General features: G+C 43.3%; 1 protein-coding gene across 2 annotated transcripts in view; it reads right to left on the bottom strand.

The window, feature by feature from the left end:
• CA11 (carbonic anhydrase 11) overlaps positions 1-9,988 on the bottom strand; it is a 317,815-nt gene extending 307,827 nt beyond the window's left edge. For both annotated transcript variants that reach the window (XM_066605760.1, XM_066605762.1), the window contains exon 1: positions 9,594-9,988. In XM_066605760.1, the coding sequence (XP_066461857.1) occupies positions 9,594-9,657 (64 nt within the window). In that variant the 5' untranslated portion in view covers positions 9,658-9,988. The remainder of the gene's footprint in view (positions 1-9,593) is intronic.
• Between the last annotated feature and the right edge of the window lie 12,814 nt (positions 9,989-22,802).

The following is a 22,802-nucleotide window of genomic DNA, read 5'->3' as shown; positions in this document are numbered from 1 at the left end:
CCCTCACCCTAAGGCTGCAGGGTAGGCACAAAGCAATCCACACTGTGCTGCTAGGACCTTCCAGCCTTGACCCTATCAGCAGCTAGAGGTGTGACAGGGTTGTTCCCCCTGTCACACCCCTAGCTTCTGGTGGCATCAAGATACAATAATACCCATCCATATCAGCCTATTATTAGGTACTGCAGTCAGTGTGAAAACTACAGGATTTTAGGATTTTTTACAAAAATATAGATTATGAATGAAAAATTAAAAAAAAAGATCAACAAAAATTCTTTAACCCCTTAAGGACATGGTCTATTTTGGTATTTTCTCATCTCCATTTTTCAATAGCCATAACTTTTTTTATTTTTCCATCGACGCGGCTGTATAAGGGCTTGTTTTTTGCGTGGCGAACTGTAGTTTTTATTGGTACCATTTTTGGTTACATAGACTACATTGTAAAACTTTTATTATTTTTTTTATGATCGTAGGGAGAGAAAGCGCATCAATTCTGCCATAGATTATTATTTTTTTTTAAAGCGTTAATTAGGCAGCATAAATGACATACTACATTTTTTTTCTGCGGGACGGTACGGTTGCAACGCTACCAAAATTCTTATTTTTTTTTAGGTTTTTCCACTTTTTCACAATAAAAACCTTTTTTTGGAAATTATTATCTTTTTCTAAACTCACTGTATTCAAAGTCCTATAACTTTTTTATTTTTCCATGGACAGAACTCTGAGGGATTATTTTAGCACTTTTTTTTAGCATTTTTGTAACACTTTTTGCCGTGCAGGATAAAAAGCGTGTTCAATTTATTGTACACGTCGTTATGGACGTGTCGATACCAAATATGTGGGATTTTTAATTTTTTAATGCTAATATGAGAAAAAGCATTAAAAAGGGTTTTTTTAACATTTTTTTTACATTTTTATTTTTTGTACTTTATTTTGCTCTTATTTTTACACCATCTGTGTCCCTCTGAGGAACGTACACAGCAGGACTGCAGATCGCTACGATAAGGCATGGCAGGACTTCTCTCCTGCCATGCCTTATCACTTATTATAGCGATCACAGGCTATGGCAATATAGGACGCCGGTATCTGGAGTCACAGAGGGAACGCGCTCCCTCTGTGAACCCTTTCCCTGCCGCGATCTACTTAGATCACGGCAGGGAAGGGGTTAACAGCGTGGGGGGGGGGCGCCTCTCCGATGCCCCCTGCTGTCGCAGCAGGAGGCTGGCTACTAGTGACAGCTGGCTCCCGCTGCGGGATAGTGCGAGATCTGCTATGATCTCGCACTATCCCTATGACATAAGTGTACGTCATTTTGCGGGAAGTACCACGCTCCCATGACGTACCCTTTCGTCATGGGGCGGGAAGGGGATAACAATATGTATAACGCAAAAATATAATTTATATAATACGCCGTTTTCTGATGACACATTTCCTTTAAACCCAGTCTCTGTCAGAGCTTAATAGGTGTACTAAGATGTCAGACCTGGGAACCAATGTTTTAACCATTGCAACTCATCGATACGTCATAATTAAGTCGTGGGGGGCAGATGGGGTGGGGAAGAAAACTCCCTCCCTGTGTCTGACCACTTAGATGCCCCAACCACTATTTACTGTTTCATCTAAGGGGTTAAACACCTAGGACTGGGGTTATCAGAGCTCGCACCATCACAGCATCATACATACATGGCGTATTGTGGAAAGTACTTCCTGATGGCATTGTACATTTACGATGGATTTAAGAAAGGGGTTAAAATCAATAAATATTAAATGTCTTGTGAAATATGTTAATTTTTGTAACGCTGTACCATGTCAGTAAAGGTACCTCACAAGGCCACAGAGTATCCATGGTCTGGCTCACCCCATAGTAATGCATCTCATAAATATAGAACAGGCATTAGAGAGACTGAGAAAAAAGTCCATCACAGGGTTACAAAATGATAAGTGGTTTGTCAGGCAAGGGCTGTGGAGGAAGACAAGATCATACAGAAAATGTGCTCAGTCTGCAAAGCTGCCAAGGACCACCAGAAAATAGTTTAGGACATTCCTCCATTTCAGACCACAAATTGGATTAATGAACCAGCGGCTGGCTTTCTAAATTCAACAGCAAGTCTTTAATATCTTATACATTAATAATACTTTATTGAAAGCAGCACTATATCTGACAGCTTTATATAGCTTTACTAGTGGTGTGACATGCTTTTAAAGCAGACATAGATATATGAACATGTACATTCAATAATGAGTTACCATCATTTATTATATAGTGCCGACTTATTCCAAAGCACTTTACAAATCAGAGATGGATCCTCTAATAGGATGGTAATAGGCCCTCATGGACAGGGGCTGTTGTCTACAGTCAACCAATGTATGAGTGCATTCACGTGTAGCATATATAGTGCAGCACAAAATCTACTCCAAATTGTGCATCAAAATTCAGGTCAAAATCTGCATTTTGATGCGGACCTGTGGCAGACTGCACCTCTTTAGGGCTCATTCACACGAGCGCTGTGGGCGTGCGGTATAGCAGCATGCAAAGATTATGGCTATACTGCACTAAGGATTCATTCCAGCTACTTGAATTAGCCAGTTCACACGAATTCATCTCCCATAGGAGCAGAGGCGTAACTTGAAGCTCCTGGGCCCCAATGCAAAACCTGTAACAGGGCCGCCAACTATAATGCTTTACTCATAGTACTGGATTCCCTATATGGAGAAGAGAGGCGTTATGGACCCCCTAAGGCTCCTGGGCCCGGGTGCAACCACATCCCCTGCATCCTCTATAGTTACGCTAGTGCATAGGACTTTATAGAAAGCACGCAGAAAAGGTAGGTCAGGTCCTATCTTTGCGCGCACCACGGAGCTTAGATGCAACCTTGCAGTCGCATGCCCTATCTTTGTTAGGTGCATGAATTTAGTGCGCCTAACACCCTAAAAGTGTTTTCTGGCACTGCGTCTGACAACTGGCTGTTACCATCCTTCTATTCTGGTACTAAGGTACCAGGCCACCAATGCCTCCAGTATTGTGTTGCCAATTGGCGATGGCCCTGTAATGAGGGCACAGACACCCATTTAAACTTGAGCACTAGCTGCTAAAGCCTTCATAAAAATGCACAGACAGCTCAGGAGCTGCTCATGACCTGCATCAAACCCCATAGCAAAAGTCAGACTTGTCTCCTCCAGAAAAAAGATGTATATAAATAGACTCTAAAAGCCAACTTTTATAACATGGTAGGCTTAGCAACAGTGGCTCACCTCTAGTACATCTATACATAATGCTGACACCATGTAATATTCAGATACCAGCTCTATACATAATACTGTCAGCATGTAATATTCAGATACTGGCTCTACAAAGTGATAGTGATTACAGTGCAGTTACCTCCAGTAATCACAGGTGACATCTTCTCTGTATGGTGACATCTATTTTGCTTTTTCCTATCTGGGCCAAGACCGCCATGAATACTTCATAGAATCGTAGAGTTGGAAGGCACCTCTAAGGTCATCGGGTCCAACAACCCATCTAGGCACAAACTGCCCATCTTGCTGTTATTTCCACCCCTCTCAGTATCTTCCCATAGTAATAGTGCCCCCCACTAATTAAGTACTCCTCTGTGTCCCCAATTAGTAATAGTGACCCCGTGTCCACAATTATTAATAGTGCCCCCACTGTGGCCCTCATTAGTTATATTGTCTTAGTTAGTCATAGTGTGTTCCATTTGTGGCCCTCATTAGTAATAGTGCCCCCATTGTGGTGCTAATTAATAGTAGTGCCGCCACTGTGGCCTTAAATGGTAATAATACCCCTTTGTGGCTTTTATTATTAATAGTGCCCTTCTCTTTATCCCCCTCCCCAAACATCAAGTGGGAAAGAAAACTTTTCACAAGCAGCTTCTCTCATACACTCTTGAAACTCCAGCTGCTGCGTGCTACTCTGTACTGAGGGAACCCTGACTCCTCCCCCTGGATATAATGTAGTCCAGGGCAGGATATGGGGGAAGAGTCGGGGTATCTACAACATGTGGTATCCGAAACTTCTGAGAGCGCGAGAGATGAAGCTTCTTATCAAAATGTAGCTGCGCAGCAGGTTGTTTGGTCATGGGTCTTGTTGAGTTGGTAATTAATGAGGCCATTAAGCCCCAAGGCCCCCCTTCCTCAGGGTAATTCTTTATCGGCAATTATTATTAAAGATAGTTACCAGCACTAGCCCCTGCAGATAATTATTGGTGGGGTGGCAACCCTATCCAGTGAGCCAGGAGTTGGTCCATAACCAATTAAATATTGGTTGTCAATCCTAAGGATACAGATTATAGCTTATGGCCCTGTAATAACATCAGGACTAATGTAAGGAAACTACTTGATATAATAATGAAGTATACAGGTCTGCCCTGCTAGCAAGAAGGGTTATTTTGTTTAAACTTTGCACTTGCTCAATTTTTTATGTTTACACTGTATGGGTTAGGCTTTATTCACAAAAGCGCATATATGCGGCTATGTCGCCACGTTTTCACTTCTGGCCGATACACGCAACCATCTGAGTCGTTGGTTTCCTATGCATTCGTTCACACGGGCAAATTAACGGCGCGTAAAAACGTTGCAACATAAAAAATGGTACATACGCAACCAAAATACTCGACGGTGGGTATAAAGATAGTTCTGGTTCTATCTTTTGACCGATATACGCCGGAAGGTCCCATAGACTCCTATGGGAGCTGGAAAAAAAGGTAGAGGGAGGCAGTTTAGTAGTGCCCAATGCTGCAAAAAGCTTACAGGTGCCTCTATTTTGGCTTTTGAAGTCATTTCGAGGATTTAAGCCGAGTGAGGATTTTCCGGGAGGCGAAGTATTTTTTCGTAAAAACGTTGTGGCAGATCACATGAATGGACGAGAATACGCTAATTATCTCTGGCCGTCATCACAGAAAATCATTTATTCATGGTAATTTAAGACGCGCATGAGAGAACGTAAAAACGCATACACTCATATGAAGGAGCCTTTACACACACACACAAACAAAGTATATAAAAGGTTTGAGGGGCATGTGTAGAAAAATGCTGCAAAGTATGAATGCTTTCAAAAAAGCATTTTTTGTGCGCATCATATGCAGTGCTAGATTCCCATTGATTCGCATTGGGCCATTCAGACCTGCATTTTTCACGCGCATGAAAAAAAAAATGCAGTATGCCCTATTTTGGTGGGCAATACCATTATCATAGTCCGTTACATAGAATATGCAGCAAATACGTATGTCACATGCATATTTGCTGTGTACTGCATATTATAATTGCACGCTTAAAAAATATGTGCATAACACGCAGACTAAATACAATCGTCTGAGCCCTTTATAGCTTTTTGTCAAAAAACAAAATGCAAAGTAAATAAACAGAAGAGAAATCTAAATCAAATCACTATTTGGGGTGACCGTCCTTTGCCTTTAATATAGCATCAGTTCTTCTAGGTACACTTGCACACAGTTTTTGAAGGAACTTGACAGAGAGAATGGTCCAAGCATCTTGGAGAACTAATCACAGATCTTCTTTGGATGTAGGTTGCTCAAGTCCTTCTGTCTCTTCGTGTAGAACCAGTCACACTCAATTAGGCTTCTTTCCCAAGAGCGTATAGCGGCCAACTGTTTTCACAGTCGGCCGATATGCGCTGTGATCTGATGCATTGGATTCCAATGCATCAGATCATATGGTCGTATTTCCGTGATGTAAAAGCGCTCGGTCGGCCAATATAGTGCTGGGCGCTTTTTTGTTGGCCCCAAAAGATAGACCTGGAACTATCTTTTGGGCTGGAATATGTCGGCTGCTGCATGGGCTCTTATGGGAGCCCATGGCAGCAGCGGCAGGTGGCAGGGAGTTTAGCAGCGTTGCTGCTTCAACGAACTGACTGCCTTCTGTTACAGCCAAATGTTTCAGATTTTGACTCATCAGCCATTTTTCTGGACCCTAGTTCCTATGTTTCAATGCATAGTTGAATCACTTGGTCTTGTTTCTACATGCAAGGTAAGGCTTTCTGGCCACAATTCTTCCATGAAGACCACTTCTGGCTAGATTTATATGAACAATAGATGAGTATACCGCTGGTTTCTGTCAGTTCTGAGCTGATGGTACTGCTAGACATCTTCTGATTTTAAAGGCAAGTAAGCATGAGTAATTCTTTTATTTGTTGCAATTATATGTGACATAAAATTGTCTTCCACAACCTCACCTTTGTAACAGAGTTTGGCTGTTTCACCTAATTTTAAGCCCCCTGCACAGCTGTTTTTGTTTCAGTGAATTACTGTGTTTTAACCTACTTGGAAATAATGATCATCATTACCTCTTTGGTATAATTTTGGTTAATCATACACCTGACTACAATCCTACAAAATCCCTGACTTTGTACCAGTGCGCCATTTTGAAAGCAAAAGGTAGTCACACCAAATATTGATATGATTTAGATTTCTCTTTTGTTCATTCACTTTGCATTTTGTTAATTCACAAAAATAACACTTCTATTTTTGAAAGTATTCTTACTTTATGGCATTTTTCTCACACCTGCCTTAAACTTTTGCACAGTACAGTGATACCTTGGGTTAAGAGTGCCTCAGCTTACAAGCTTTTTAACTTGAGAGCAGGCTCTCCTGAATTTTTGCTCTGATTTAAGTGCAAAAACTTGGGTTAAGAGTCTTGTTCTCAATAGGGCCGCTGCTGCTACCAGTGGCCCCTTTGAAAGCAATGGCCTGCCTGCAACCCCTGCAGTGATTTTCGGGGAAGGGCTTTAAATATAAGCCCTTCCCTAAAAATCATTCCTAGCTGTAGTAAAAAATATATACTCACCTGTCCGCCACTGTCGGGGCTCAGGTGTGTCTAGCCACCACTCATTCTCCCTGCTTTTTTATTCCCTGCCTGCTGAAAAGCTTCAGAGCAGGGCAGGAAGAACAAGTGTCATCTAGACACGCCTGAGCCCCAGCAGACAGGTGAGTATATATAGTTTTAATTTTTTTTTACTACAGCTAGGGATGATTTTCAGGGAAGGGCTTATATTTAAAGCCCTTCCTAGAAAATCACTGCGGGGGTGCCGGTGTCCTATTGCTTTCAATGGGGCAACGCCATCCCCATTGAAATCAGTAGGAGAGCTTCGCGATCCGGAACAAATTAATGGCTTTTCCATTCATTTCAATGGGGAAAATTGATTTGACTTACGAGTGTTTTGGGTTAAGAGCTCCGTCACTGAACGAATTAAACTCCTAACCCAAGGCACCACTGTATTTTATATATCGTATTTTTCGCTTTATAATACGCACTTTTCTTCCCCCCAAAGTGTGTGTGTGTGTGTGTGTGAAAGTCAGTATGTCTTATAAAGCGAACGTGCTGAAATTTGTTTGCCATTTGTTTGCACAATTGTGAGTTTAATGAACCATTGCGCTAACTAACTTGCGATCGCACGAACAAATGTGTGACCAGTTGCCCATTGCTGCCCATATGTACCACTGATTGGTGGTGAGCATCGGCGGGAACTGCTGCTGCTTCCCTGCCTCCACCAATCAACTTCTTCCCTTCCTCTTGCCGTACGGAGCTCCGGTATTTCAGACCTCTGCTGCTTCTTCTGCTCCGTCGCCCGGTACTATCCTCTGCACTGTCCCTGGGTGAGTTCAAAATATTTTTTCCCTATTTTTCTCCTATAAAATTGAGGTGCGTCTTATAGAGTGAAAAATATAGTACTTTAAATGACTGACAACCAATAACTGAGTGAAAACAAACTATTCACCAGAAAAATGCCATTTCAGAACTTCGTGGCTGCTAATAGTGAAGTTTCCCTCTGTCCTAGTTCAATATGTTTTGTTCACTAAACATGGGCAAATCTGATGTGAATTATTGATTGAGTACTATATGAATATTCACTAAGCTACTTGTGTACAGGCGCTCAAAGCATTGCAAACTCCTGGGAGTGTGTACTACTTTGAGTATTCAGAACTCATTCCATCAAAAGGCTTCAGGGTTTTAATGAGAAAATACTGTATGTGTAATGTAGGTTCTGAACATGTAATTAAGGCAAAGGTTGGCCCTCAATCTTCTAAGTGGTTGGGGTGTTAATTTGTGCCATTGACTTGTTCCTACACATATGCCTTAAGACATTCAATTGTATATAATATTAGTTATACATATTTTAGCAGCTAACCCACAGTGTCAAAAAATGGGAATAAGCTCATAATACATTGTGCTACAAAACCCTTCATTGAGGGATGGCAATTATTACATGGAGCGCTAATGTATGACATAGATGGTAGAATGCCAGCTGATATATTACTTTATAGCATGCCACACTGATAATAATCTACTAAAATAATTTGTCCCTAAGCCAATTGTAATTAACACAGCTATTTTCCAATTCATGGAAACTCTTTTTAGACTTATTTGTATCAAATGATCTCAAAATATTGAATTCTAATTGTACAAACAATCTAAATACTCTTATCATTCAGATTTAGTAGACAGTATATGGAAAGTACTTTACGTTCCTGGTCTCTAGCTATAACCAAATTCATCATTACATATACAGGGTAGTAGTGAAATGCTTAACCCTTTCTGGTAATATCCTCATTCCATTCCTGCATTTAACCCTTCTGCTACTACTTATACTAGGCGCACTTCTACATTTGTATTTAGGCCTGACTACTGGAGATAGGAAGCACTGTATGCCACCCCTGCAGCATTGAGCATTAATTTTGCGTACTCCTATCATCTACTCAGCGTAACGCTGTATTCTTGGATGTAGAATCTCTAATTGTGTTCATCTATTCCCATGATGGACACGGAGTGCAATTATATTCTAAACTTACTACACGAAGCTTATAATTAACACATCCTGCTTGAATTACATTGGCTTTATGAAGAGATCTTGTAAATTGACAGAACATTTGATTGGCAGCAAATAAGATGAATGCACTCTCCACATAACTTTCAATGATTACAGCATCGAAATACTGCCCTGAAGTAAGCGGATTCTACAAGCACTCTTTATTAAAGGGAATGAGGCTAGTGGACTGGATGACACCCATTCATTGTCACATGTGGTTTGGAAAGTATTGTGCTTCGGAGTATAATATGGGTCACTATTTCAAAGAATGAGGCGTAAAATTTACATCCCTGCCAATACAGGCCATCTAACAGTAAAGACAGTTGCCCTACACTTTATTTACCTGCCCGTATGATTTTCATTGACAGTGAGAGACATCTGCAATCTCAAAAGCTCAGTTTGCTGTGCTGGGTAGTGACATAAACTTAATGAGATAGATAGATGGATGGACGGATGGATGGACGGCTAGATAGATACTTGTGCCCAGTATAGTATTTCGCATTACACATGATAACATGCAGGTATAATTCATTTCTTCACATATTAAAGTTGAACTCCAGCATCACTGTGCATTGTCTACTTTTGTAAGACAGGGCAAAGAAATACATCAGAGTGAAAACTAAAAAACATTGACATTTCCTAACCTTTTCCCCAGGGAGAATTAAACCTTTACTTACCGGTGACTGTTAATAGAAGGCATGCAATATTAATAATAGAGATCACCTTAGTGACCAGTGCCCAGCATGCTATTACTTACCTGCAGTGTATATGGCAGTGCTTGCCTGAAGGATTAACACAGATCTCCAAATGAATTCCGGCATTCTGCTGCTGGTTATCCCTTCATCTCCTGAATGCAGGAAGACAGCTAGATCCCCACCAACACAAACACAGGTTGAGAGGGAAAAAAAAGCTGCTAGTTTCCAAGAATGAGATAACCCTCACTGGTTCCCTCCCTTCCTTATGTTTGTTACAGTTTAATGAATCTACTCCCCAAAACGGCAAACTCTTCTGCTACCTAGTGCATCTCCTAAACTATCACCTCTCGCTAGCACTCTGCCTGGAAGAATTCCTTGGCTCTTAGAATAAAGCTTCTTGTTTGATTTTCTTTTGCTCCTCCTTTTTCATTCCGTTCCTTTTTCCTTTCTCTCTCCCCTGCTCTGTACCTTCCAGTTACTCTTACCCTCCCCCTTTTCTTTCTTTTTTTCTTTTGAATATATTTATTTATTTCTCTCTCACTCTCGTGCTGTCTCCCTTATATAATATGTGTTGATTCTTTCCCTTAAGATTTCCTAGCCTGCCCTCATTTCTGCAATCACCATCTCCTCGTCAGTTCTAGATTTCTGTTCCACTTTTTACGTAGTTTCATGCATAAACACTAGCTTATTGCTCCTTAACATCTCTACTCTTCTTTTTTTATCACCCTCTGTAGTCTCTGGAGAATTGGTAATCTATAAAACAAATGGTCTCGGTGTCACATAGATAAGAAATCATTGGTGTCAATTCTACATTTAGTACATACGGAGACTGATTAGTTTATGTTGTAATGCAATCATGCTTATTTCGGTTGGCTAGGGCATGGAATGCATGCAATAAAAACGGAAAACCAGTAGCGTTCAATAGGAGAATCACAAGTTGCATAAGAAGGCACACGGAGATGCAAATCAAATCTACGCAGTGTTGTTACACTGTTTTCTAATACTTCCTGCTTAGCAGTGGGTTCTTCCGTAGATAAAGGGAAATCTGTTTGTGTTCTTGTATTTATCTATTGTAGTTAGCATTATTAGCTGTAGGGTAAAATAGCTTCTCCTGCCCCATGAGAAATAACAAAGAGTGGCGCTTAAAGTGGATCAAGGCTGTTTTATATGCTCTCTCTACCATAAATCCACCACTGCAATCATTAAGAAATTACTACATACCAAGGGAGGAGAATAAGATTGTAATGTACAGTATAGGATGATTACAATGACTTCGTAATTACAGTGCTTACACTTCATTGCTTGATTTGTTATTTTAGCACATCTGCACTTGGCATTTAATTTTCGAGAAGTAACCCAACAACCCCTTTAAAACAAGAGATTTCCTTTATCCATTTCACTAGACTAGACCACCAGGGATTGCATCATTTTCATTTTTAGTACCGTAGAACTCCAAGGACTTTGCAGTTAACCTGTTCATTGCTCTAGACCACCAGGGATTTAATACAAAGGCAAACACTGATAGCAAAAGTTTTACAAAAACTGAGTGTGAGCGCCCACCAGGCACCACTCGCATGCCACGCATGTGCCAGTCCCATGCTTCGCATATCCTCTTACACACTAGACACATGCTGCATATGCATCACTTACATACTGACTCTTGCCACATAACTCAGAGACACAGCTAGTTCACAAGTGGGGTACATTTCATGGGTGTTGCTGGGGAAGGGGTGCAGGCCAAGCAGAATACTATGCTAGTCAGAAGAGATCTGGTGATACGGCAGCCACCTGGCCCACCACATAATCACTGATTAGTGTCACTATTGGACCAGCATGCCTTAGTTTTCTGGGTCGCTTTCCATCAGAGTATTTCTTAAATTGACAGAGGTCTCTGGTAATATAAGAAATCAGTAGATGCGACAGCTACCTGGCACACTTTCTTGGTGCTTATATGTAGGCATGCTGGTCACACAGTGACACTAATCAGCAACTGAGTGGTACGTGGCTGCCATTGTAAGGAGGGGGTAATGCTGCCGTGCTTCCCCCTAACAAGTTGTTGCGGCTTATAGTCACCCATGCTGTTGGTCCAGGTGGTGCACCAGGTCCCTCCCCCTCCCGGTCCAAGAATTGGCCAAGAGGAAGAGAAGAGGAATAATGAGAGAGGGGCATTTGAGTGCCATGCAGGAAAGTCCCTGCTCCTTTGCAAAGATATGGTAGTAGGGAGAGGACAGAGAAAAGCTAGAATGTTCAGAGCGCTAAATACCAAAGTGCTTGTAGTACTCATTGAAACCCGCACTCAGAAGCACTGTTCAGGAGGTCCTTCCCCAGATGATGTGGACCTCTGCAATAGGGATGCATAGGGACTGTGACTCGCCTCCACCAGAATGAGCCCGAACATTTTGGAGGGGTATAAAAGGTTTTTTTCTACTGCACCACAAGGCAGGAGAGGAAGAGAGAGCGTGAACAGTAGCTGTAGCAGGCGAATCTAACAGGGAACCAGTGAAGCAGCATAGGGACTGATGTCAAAAGGGGAATCAGTAAAGTAGCACAGAGACAGCTGTGCAGTGAGAGATGATAAGCTGCTGCTATATCTTCCAGTGACTGGATCCAGAGAGACAGAGCGCAATAGCCAGAGGCCAGTAATTCAGAGGTTTTTGCCCAAGGGAGATCTTCTGTGACAGATACGCTACAGAGGGTGCCACAATCTACAGTTTCCCAGAAACGGAAACTGCTACAGCGAGTAACGTCCTGCAAGGCAGATTTAGCGTGGAGATGTGGCCAAAGTACTATGGATCAAGGAGAGATTCTTCAGCGGCGCATCGTAAGTAAGATTGGCCCCTTGATAAAAACTGTACGTGTGCACATGGAGAGACTGCCTGCTAATTGCACTACAATACTGGCTTTATCACTTGGAAAACACAGCTGAGACTTTACCGTAAATACGTCAGAATTTTTTGAAAGCTTTGAGTACCTGCATCTTAGTAAGTCGCAGATTGTCCTTCAGGCCTCGTTCACGTGAGCACTGTTTTAGCACATTAGAGGCGTGTGAAAAGAGTGCTTTTTAAGAACCAATGATTTCCTATAGAAGCGTTCAGATGAAGGAATTTTAGATGTGCTGAATACTCGCACCTATCAAAGATAGGACATGCGACTGCAAAGTTCTCATCTAAGGTCCGTAGTGCGAGAAAAGATAAGACCTGACCTACCTTTGGTGCATGCTTTCCATAGACTCCTATGGGAGCTGGACAACACGCACTTCCTATCATGTGAACGGGCTAATTAAAATATCTAGAATTCACCCATTTACGCGATCTTTAGGCTGGGTTCACACAGGGCGTATTCCCGTCGGAAATCTCGCGGTTTGGCCGCAGCAAAAACCTCGAGATTTCCGCCAGGAGAACCGCCGCTTTGAAGCGGCCCGGCCGCTCGCTTTTCCGTTGTGGCCGGCGCTCCCATAGAGGAGAGCGCGGCCGCAACGAAAGTAAACAAAAAAGTAAAAGTAAATAGACATGCTGCGTCTTTTGAAACCGCGGCGGCCGCAGCCGCGGTTTCAGCCGGACTTACTGCAGGGGATTGGCCGTCCCTTGTGGACGAGATTTCTGAGAAATCTCGTCCACATGGCTGGCTAATACCGAGATTAGCGGCCGCGGGCGTATATGCCGCGGTGAAATTCCGTGCGGCAAGACCGCGGCAAATCCGCCCTGTGTGAACCCAGCCTTATTGCAGTACAGCCACGATCTTTTCATGCACCTATACTGCGCTAAAACCGCGCTCGTGTGAACGAAGCCTCAGACTGATCTTTGATTACCTTTGAACTAAAGGTCCATTTATGTGGGACGAATGTCGGGCAAACGATGCCCGACACTTGTCCCTGTCTTTCTTCGATCCCATGCTCTTGCACAGGAGCTAGCAGAGCAGGCTGGTTCATGGAGCGGCCAGCAGGGGGGCGGGGCAGTGCTCCCCGCCCTTCGCCAATGAGCTTCATCACTGATTTTTAATGCAGCATAAACAATGGACAATCAGCTCATCGCTCAGTTTAACCCCTTAATGACGTGGCCCCCTTTTTTTTCTATTTTCGTTTTTTCCTCCCCCCTTCAAAAAAATCGTAACGCCTTTATTTATCCATCAACGTCACTGTATGAGGGCTTGTTTTTAGCAAGACGAGTTGTAGTTTTCAATGGTGCTATTTAAAGTACCATATAATGTACTGAAAAACTTGGCGTGGAGTACAATGAAAAAAACCCCCACATTTCGCCATCTTTTAGTGCGTCTTGTTTCTACGGCGCACAAACGGCAACAAAAGCGACATGATAACTTTATTTTATGGGTCAGTACGATTACTACGATACCAAACTTGTATAGTTTTTTACTGTTCTACTCTTTTTTTTTTTTCAAAGACATTTAGTTTTTTTCAATTATTTTCTGCGGTCATTTTGTGCACGCAATAACTTTTTTATTTTTCCGTCGACGTAGTTAAGCAAGGGCTCGTTTTTTGCGGCATGTCCTGTAATTTCTGATAGTACCAATTTGGAATACATACAACTTTTTGATCGCTTCTTATTCTGGGAGACAGGGTAACTAAAATAGTGCATTTCTGGCGTTCTTTTTTTTTTTTTAGACCGACGTTCACCGTGCCGGAAAAATAGTGCACTACTTTGATAGTTCGGACTTTTACGGACGCGGTGATACCAAATACATATTTTTATTGTATGATTTAGATTTTTTTTTTATAATAGATATGGCAAAAGGGGGGTGATTTAAACTTTTATAACTTTTTTTTTTACAATTAAAAGAACTTTATTGATTTTTTTTTTACTTTACTTTGAAGTCCCCTTGGGGGACTTTAACATGCGATGGTTTGATCGCTCCTGCGGTATGACGTAATGCTATAGCATTACGTCATACTGCCATTTAACAGGCAGTCTATTAAGCCACCCCACGGGGATGGCTTGATAGGCAGTCTGGTAAGGCAGCCCTGGGGCCTTTCATTAGGCCCCCGGCTGCCATGACACCTGCACGGCTCCCCCGATCTCACCGGGTTAATAACCGCAATCAGCCGAAAGGCCGATAGCGGCTATTGCCCGCGGGTGTCAGCTGTTATAAACAGCTGGCGCCCGCACTGTATGAAGAGAGGTTACTCCACAACCTCTCTTCATACATACCCAGCCGCTCCATGACGTAACTATACGTCATGGAGCTGGAAGGGGTTAAACACTGGCCATTCAGTAGTGAACGACCTATGTGTTATTTCAATGGAGAAGGAGAGGGGAGCAGAGGAGAGAAATCTCCTGCACTGCCCGCGCCCCCCTGCTGGCCACTCCATGAACCAACCTGCTCTCCTAGCTCCCGTGCAGGAGCACGAGAGCGAGGAAACACAGGGACGAGTGTAAGGCATTGTTTGCTGGACATTCATCCCGTGTAAAAGGACCTTAAGGAGATGTACAAATTTAACATGAATTAACATTTTGAGGAACATTTTGTTTTCCTACACCAAGTCAAGATTGCAAAGGCTCATAGGTGTCAGAGTCATAGATACCCCTACAAATGACCCCATTTTAAAAACTAAACATCTTAATATATTCACTGAGGGGTGTCATGAGTATTTTGACCCCAGAGTTTCTTTTCAGGAGTTAATGCAATTTAAGAAAAAAATAAAATTTCATATTTTTGCAAATTTGTCATTTTAAAGACAGGTTTTTTTTCCATAGTGTACATGAAAATGAGGATGTGCACCTTTAAATGGATACCCCTGTTTGTCCTGCATTCAGGAACATACCCATCATGGGCCTAATCTTCTGTCCGTATGCACGATGGGGCCCAAACCGAAAGGAACAGCCAGTGGCTTTCAGAACAGACATTTTGCTTGGTAGGTGACTTAGGCTCCATTGCCCACTTGAGTGGCTAAAACGATGGAGAACCCCCACAAATGACCCTATTTTGTAAACTAGACCCCTTAATAAATTGCTCCAGGGGTGTACTGCGTATTTTGACCCCACAGTTTTTGAATGAATCTAAACAAAGCAGAAGGAAAAAATTACGATTTTCAATTTGTTTAGCAATTGTGTCATTTTAAAAACACTTTTTTTTATACAGCACACATATGACTTTTCACCCCAAAATGGATACCCCTGTTTGTCCTGTGTTCAGAAACATACCCATTGTTGCTCTAATCTTATGTCTGTATGCACAACGGTGCCCAAACCGAACAGAGCATCAAACTTCAACTGACTTTTAACTTTTACATGATTGCAATTATCCGTTGGATAACGGTGATCACGTGATGGGGGACCACTCACTGCGGACCTCGGTCACTGTTCCAGGCTCTCGGCTACCTTTAGTAGCCAGGGGCAAGAATATTTTTAATTTCCCAGGCCCTCCCCAGCTTCTGTGCTTGTGTCCGCCATTTTAACGACTGATGCATGCGCTGGGGAAAGGTCCGTGGATAAGGATTTTATCAGGAGACATCGCTGGAGACTTTAGGCAAATAATTTTACCTCCACTCACAGATCAGATCCATGACAGGAGGTGAAACTTTAACTTTTTTCTACTTTTACGTGATTGCCATTATCCAGTGGATAACGATGATCATGTGACCAAGAGCTGCGTACAATGGCCCCGTGAAATCTCAAGACTCTCGGCTATGTTTGGTAGCCAGGAGTGGGGAGATTTTAAATTACCCCGACAATCCACGGCTTTTGCGCATGCCTTAGGTACGTAATTTCATCTTCCCTCATGGATATGATCTGTGAGGGGAGATGAAACAAACTTTTTTTTTTGTTACACTTTTTTTTCTTTTTGTCTCCATTGCTACAGAGGGCTGCTAAGGGGTGTCTCCATTGCTACAGGGGGCCGCTGAGGGGTGTCTCCATTGCTACAGGGGGCCGCAGAGGGGTGTCTCCATTGCTATAGGGGACCGCTGAAGGGTGTCTCCATTGCTACAGAGAGCTGCTGAGGGGTGTCTCCAGTGCTACAGAGGGCCGCTGTGGGCTGTCTCCATTGCGACAGGGGGGCGATGTGGGGTGTCACCATTGGGACAGGGGGGCGATGTGGGGTGTCTCCATTGCTACAGGGGGCTGCTGAGGGGTGTCTCCAGTGCTACAGAGGGCCGCTGTGGGCTGTCTCCATTGCTACAGGGGGCCACTTAGGGGTGTCACCATTGCGACAGGGGGGCGATGTGGGGTGTCTCCATTGCTACAGGGGGCTGCTGAGGGGTATCTCCATTGCTACAGGGGGCCGCTGAGGGGTGTGTCCATTGCTACAGTGGGCCACTAAAGGGTGTCTCCATTGCTACAGGGGGCCACTGAGTGGTATCTCCATTACTACAGCGGGTGCTGTTGCGGGGTCACCATTGCTACAGGGGGCTGCAATGGCGGGGTCACCATTGCTACAGTGGGCCGCTGTGGTGACATCACCATTGCTACAGGGGCGGCACGCAGATCCCTCCTTGCTGGCACGTGCCGCCATCGACCACTCACCATGTTAGTGAATACCGGCAGGTGACGTGGCTTCCCTGCCGTCATTCACTCAGCTGCGCTGCTAGCACCACTGATTCTGGCACACACTGTGACGTCAGTATACAGCTGGGATCCTTCTTCCCCCTACCCTGACATCTCCTCTTAGGTTCTGCAATAGCAGGGGGAGTAGGCATCCGGCTGCACACTGACATAAGTGTGCACCTGGGATCAAGGCCAGCAGCAGGGCGCTTCAACGATGAGGAAGGGGGTAAGTATATGAGTCTCAGGGGGGCACTATTACCACTGGAGGCCACTGTGGAATGTCACTATTACTACTAGAGGCCACTGTGGGATGTCACTATTACCACTGGGGGCTGCTTTGGGGTGTCACTTTTACTATTTGGGACTGCTGTGGGATGTCACTATTACTACTGGGGGCCACGGTGGGATGTCACTATTACTACTTTGGCCCCTGTTGGGGTCACTATTACTACTGGGGGCCACTGTGGAATGTCCCTTTTAGTACTGGGGATCGTTGTGGGCTGTCACTATTAGTACTGCGGTCCCCTGTGGGATGTCACTATTACTACTGGGGCCACTGTGGGGGTCACTATTACCACTGGGACCACTATGGGATGTCACTTTTACTACTGAGGCCACTTTGGGATATCACTATTACTACTGGGGCTGCTGTGGGATGTCACTTATACTACAGGGGCCACTGTAGGAGGTCACTATTACTGCTCGGGTCGCTGTGGGCTGTCACTATTATTACTGGGGCCACTGTGGGGGGTCACTATTACTACTAGGGCCAGTGTGGGGGGTCATTATTACTACTGGGGCCGCTGTGGGGATCATTATCACTGCTGGTATATGTTTACATGTGGCAGAAATGCTGCAGAATGTCATCAATGGAAATTTCTGTGGCAAATTCCGCATCCAAAAAGCAGTCAAAATCTGCATCCTGTCTATTTCAAAACATCCCTGTCCCTTTTATAACGACGGAGGTAAAATTATACGTTGTGATAAGCCCCGCCCCGATGCATAATTGGGTTTGGAGTTGCAGTTTGGACACTCGGTCTGCAAAAGGTTCGTCATCACTGTTATAGTGTGTCAAAGACACATTTGTAAATGTGGCCTTAAAATACAAAGCAAAATCAGGTAGCTGAAAGTTACCAGACAACCTCTGGTGCATGAGGTGGATAAATTTAAGCCTTGGTCTGTGGTCTTTTTCATACAAATCGGATAATCAGTATACAAGTACCTAGTAAAAAGGTTTTAGGCAGTTGCACACAAAAGGTTTGACATAAGTAAAGTCATTTCGGTAGGGTATCCATTTTGATAACATTATAGTAGAAGCAAATTCCATTTATCTAAATCCCTCTCCAATCTGGATAAAATGGTTTAAAGGGGTTTTGTCTAAAAGAAATTATCTAAACTTACCCATCCCTTCCCTGTCAGTCTCCTTATCACATCTTCTCCTGGTTGAGCTTCTCCAGTGCCCCAGGTCAGCTCACTGCAGGCTTGGCCCAGCTTGTTATGAGGGCTGGTTATCACAAACTCCTTCCTGCTGGGTCAGTGAAGGTCCCATCCCTGTGCTGTAGCTTCACTGCCTAGGAAGGAATTGCAATCTATTTCAGAGACAGCTCACAAGAGCAATCTCTGAAGAAGATAGGCAGTCCCCCTGCTGGCCTGTGAGCTGTGACATAACGTACATTGGCAGACTGCCAACCAAATGTACGTAACCTCACAGAAAGGAGCAGAATCAGGCAGCTGGAGGTGAAGTGAGCCCCCGGACAGCAGGAGGCAGGAGAACATGGGGGAGGTGAAGATCTGGTAAGTAGACTGATGGGGGAGGAATAGATAAGTATAGCATTTTTCTTTTTTAGTCATAGAACCCCTTTAAAATTAAGGGAGAAGGTTTGGGAAGGGTATGCTAGTAGTTGTATCCCTAAATATTTTATTCAGGACTGTCTCCATCTAAAAGAAAACTTTCTCTACAAAATGGCACCTCACTCTGAGCTAATGTGATATTCAGGAGTTCTGATTTCTGTAAGTTGACTTTAAAATGACTGACTCTCTGAAACTCTTGCAGTAATACTGGCAGGCCACCCTAGGACATAATAGATATAAAAGCAACATCTTATGCTCAAATGGGCCCACTGTAACCCCTCCCATGGAGTCATTTTGTCAGATCACATTAGTCGAAGACTCCGAAACCAGAACATAAAGAGGAGACAGAGAACATCCCTGTCTTGGGCCATTACGGAATATGACAGGGAGTCATTAACACATACTTGAGTGGTGAGCCTGTTGTAGAACACATAAATGTCTGCCTTTGTGGGTAGTGCCCGTATGTGGGCTTCCCAGTCCCATTCTGAATCTACATTTGGGTTCAGCAGGGAGCAGATAGAGGGAAGCTGGAAAGGAACTGAGCTGAGCAGTAGTCATTGTAGGGCTAGAAGAGTCACACGAAGAGTATTAGTCCCCGCTATACTATCCTTGTATTATAAGAAACATGCACGTTAACAGCATGCTTTGCTGTAACTCCCAGCTTCATGGTGACCCCCTGCACTTCATGTGGAACAAGTGGCGGCTGGGAATAAAAGCTTTTCAGATGCTACCCGGTGGGAAACTCCTGCACTGGACATCATTCTCCCTTTTGGCACTGGCAGGAGAGCAGACGCTCCGAGTGTCAGAGCAACCCCAGTCTGTGTAGAAGCAGCAGTGGCAATAGCGCATATGTGGAAAGAGCCACTGGGCGCTTCCGCCGACACTGTGTTGGATTCCCTGTAGTTGCCGGACGGATCGTGACAAGGGTGGAGGAATTGCTCCATTGAACCCTCGTTGCCTTCCAAGGGTGGGTGAGGAGTACTTTTCTTCTGCCCATGATGAGAATCACCTGGTCCCATAACTGTCTGCAGTCATGATGGGCAATGGGGTGATCAGGAGCACTTCACAGCAATGTCCTGGTCCACCATAGGCAAGCCACGGCCCCCTTGGAAATTTTTAAAACCATCTTAAATACTCCCTGTGAGCAGTTCATATCTTATAGGAATTAAATAGGAAATAGGAGAAAAATAATGTGGCTCAATAAAGCTGTAAAGGGAGCAAAAAAAAAAAAAAAGAAAGCAGTTAAACGACTAGAACAAGAAGGCAGTGAAGAAGCACTAAAAACCTATAAGAAAAGAAAAATATGTAAAAAGTAAGTAAAAACCGCAAATGTATCATATCTACAAGATTACTTGGTTCTCACTGAGAACAATTACACAACATTACATCTTACAGTTACTGATTACTTCAGAAGGATTGTTGATCCAGAGATCTATTCCTATTGCCAAATTTGGAGTCAGGAAGGAATTTTTCCCCTAAAATGTAGAAAGTTGGCTTCTACCTCATTGGAGTTTTTAGCCTTCTTTTCGATCGACACTGCAGTAAAAGAGGCTGAACTGGATGGACACAAGTCCCTTTTCAGGCTTTAATACTATATTGCTATCACACCTCGTGCTCTCTGTACAGCTTTTCACACTTTCGTATTTTATATTTAGTACTCCAATAAGGGTATACAGAGTTGGGGCTGCCATTTTCAGGATGAGTGCTACAATTAGGCAATGTAGTACTAGGATGCACTAAACATTTCTATTGTAGCTGTTAAATGTTTAATGTTTACTAAATGTGTACATAGGACATATGCTGCGCACTCACTTATATAACTTCTGTTGCCTAGTGCTGACTCTTGGTAGAAATGACTCAGTTTTGGCCTTGTTAGACTTTTAGTTTAGAGATACATCCCATGAAGAGAAAGCCAACTCCAGGGTTCTGTCAAAAAAAAAATCAATACTTATCTATTCCTCCCCCATCAGTCTTATCACATCTTCTCCCCCCATCTTCTCTTGGCTCCTGCAGTCCCCCAGGTCACCTCACCGCAAGCCGATTCTTCTTCTTGCAGTAACGAAGCGTCCATTCTCGGCAGTCTCCTTCCTTCAGGTTAATGTATGCTATGTCACTAGTGACGTAGCGTTCACTGCCTAGCAGAGAATACCAAGCTATTGCCGAGACTGCACATGCACATTTTCTCACTATAATAGTATATGAACAGTCACAGCGAGACAGCGCACATGCATAGTCTCAGGGAAAGCTCGGCATTCCATGCTAGGCAGTGAACGCTTCGTCACTGGTGATGTAACATACACTGATGTGCTAGATTGGACGCTCCTAAACAGGTGGAAGATGATCTAGCTGGCTTGCAGTGAGGTGACCTGGGGGACTGGAGGAGCCAAGAGAAGATGGGGGGGAGAAGATGCGATAAGAAGACTGATGGGGGGGGGAATAGGTAAGTATTGATTTTTTTTTACAGAACCAGGGAGTTGGCTTCTCTTCATGGGATATATCTCTCAACTAAGTCTACCAAGGCCAAAACTGAGTCATTTCTACCAAGAGTCAGCACTAGGCAACAGAAGTTATATATTAGCATTTTACTCAAAAAAATGGGTCACTTGGAGTAGGTTACGAACTCTGATCCATATGCACAAAAAGTGGCATCCCATATTGTACATTTAGTTCGGTCCGAATTGGTTTGAACAGAACCGGAAATTCACCAAAACCCCTAAAACGGATGTATAACACTAACAGCCATAAAAACGCTGTATACTGAAAGAATTATACAGGGTTTTTATGGATCTTAGACAGTTTGACACTCCAGTGTTCAGGTCTAGTGTTGAGAGAACCGAATCAGTAAAACCCTGTTTTGGGTAGAACTTTGCTAAAAGCTCAGTTTTGAGTTCATGCCAAACCAAACTTTCAACAATGTTTGATGGAAAATGGGGTTCTACGGGTTCATAGAAAGTAAGTGAATTTGCTAACGCCAGCAAATATAATGTTGAATACAGTGGGAATCAAAAAGATAATACAGTTTTCTAGTCATAAATACCACAAAGTAACATTATTAGTATACACTAAAAAAAATCACATATTACCTAGATGTAACATCCACACACAAGCCACATCCCAACACTCATTTTGCCTAGTCTGTCAGGAGGCACTTACTGATGATTTATAACACCCAGGAGCAATTAGGAAACAATATAGCCAGTTGAGTGACATACTATGCTAGAGTAAGGCAAAAGATGGACTGAAGGATATCAGTGGCTTATTGGCACATATGCCAGCTGTCAAAGCTTCCTTACAAAGTGAATTTCATTTGACTGCAATGAGATGTGATCATGTGACATCACAACCAGGAAAATTATTCCTCCACTGTATACAATGGAACGTTAATGCACCACAAATAACAAGTATGTTATTAGTAGGGGTAGTATAGTGACTATATACCAGAATATCCTTCCAATTCTTCGATCTCCTGACTGTCACATTAGGGTGGTCAGAAACACCATTGTTTCACATTAGGATCTAACAAGACCTTGAAATGTTTCTCAAAGATTGCCATCATTTCATGCCATTAGGCATTGAATGTAGTAATAAGACATTCCTGGTTGTCTTCTTCTTAACCCCTTAGTGACAGCCCCATTGCTTTTTTTTACATCCTAGCTAAGTGAGCTTTAATCCTCAGGTGCTTCCACTGAGGATTAAAGCCACATGGGCTGAGAAAGTAACAGCTCCATGCTGATGGCTGATGAAGGCAGCCGACAAACTGGAGCTGTCATAGGGGGCTGGTATTTCCGATCCCCAGTCATGCTTCGGCGCTATCCAATGGATAACGCTGATCACATGAAAGTAAACAAAAAGTGAAAAAAAGTGTTTCATCTTCCCTCAGGGATCGCATCTATGACAGGCATTGAAACTGCTCACCCTCATCCT

The sequence above is a fragment of the Eleutherodactylus coqui genome, chromosome 6 (genome assembly GCF_035609145.1).
Source record: "Eleutherodactylus coqui strain aEleCoq1 chromosome 6, aEleCoq1.hap1, whole genome shotgun sequence".
Classification (NCBI taxonomy): Eukaryota; Metazoa; Chordata; class Amphibia; order Anura; family Eleutherodactylidae; genus Eleutherodactylus; species Eleutherodactylus coqui.
This window is presented reverse-complemented; position numbering and strand designations above follow the sequence as displayed.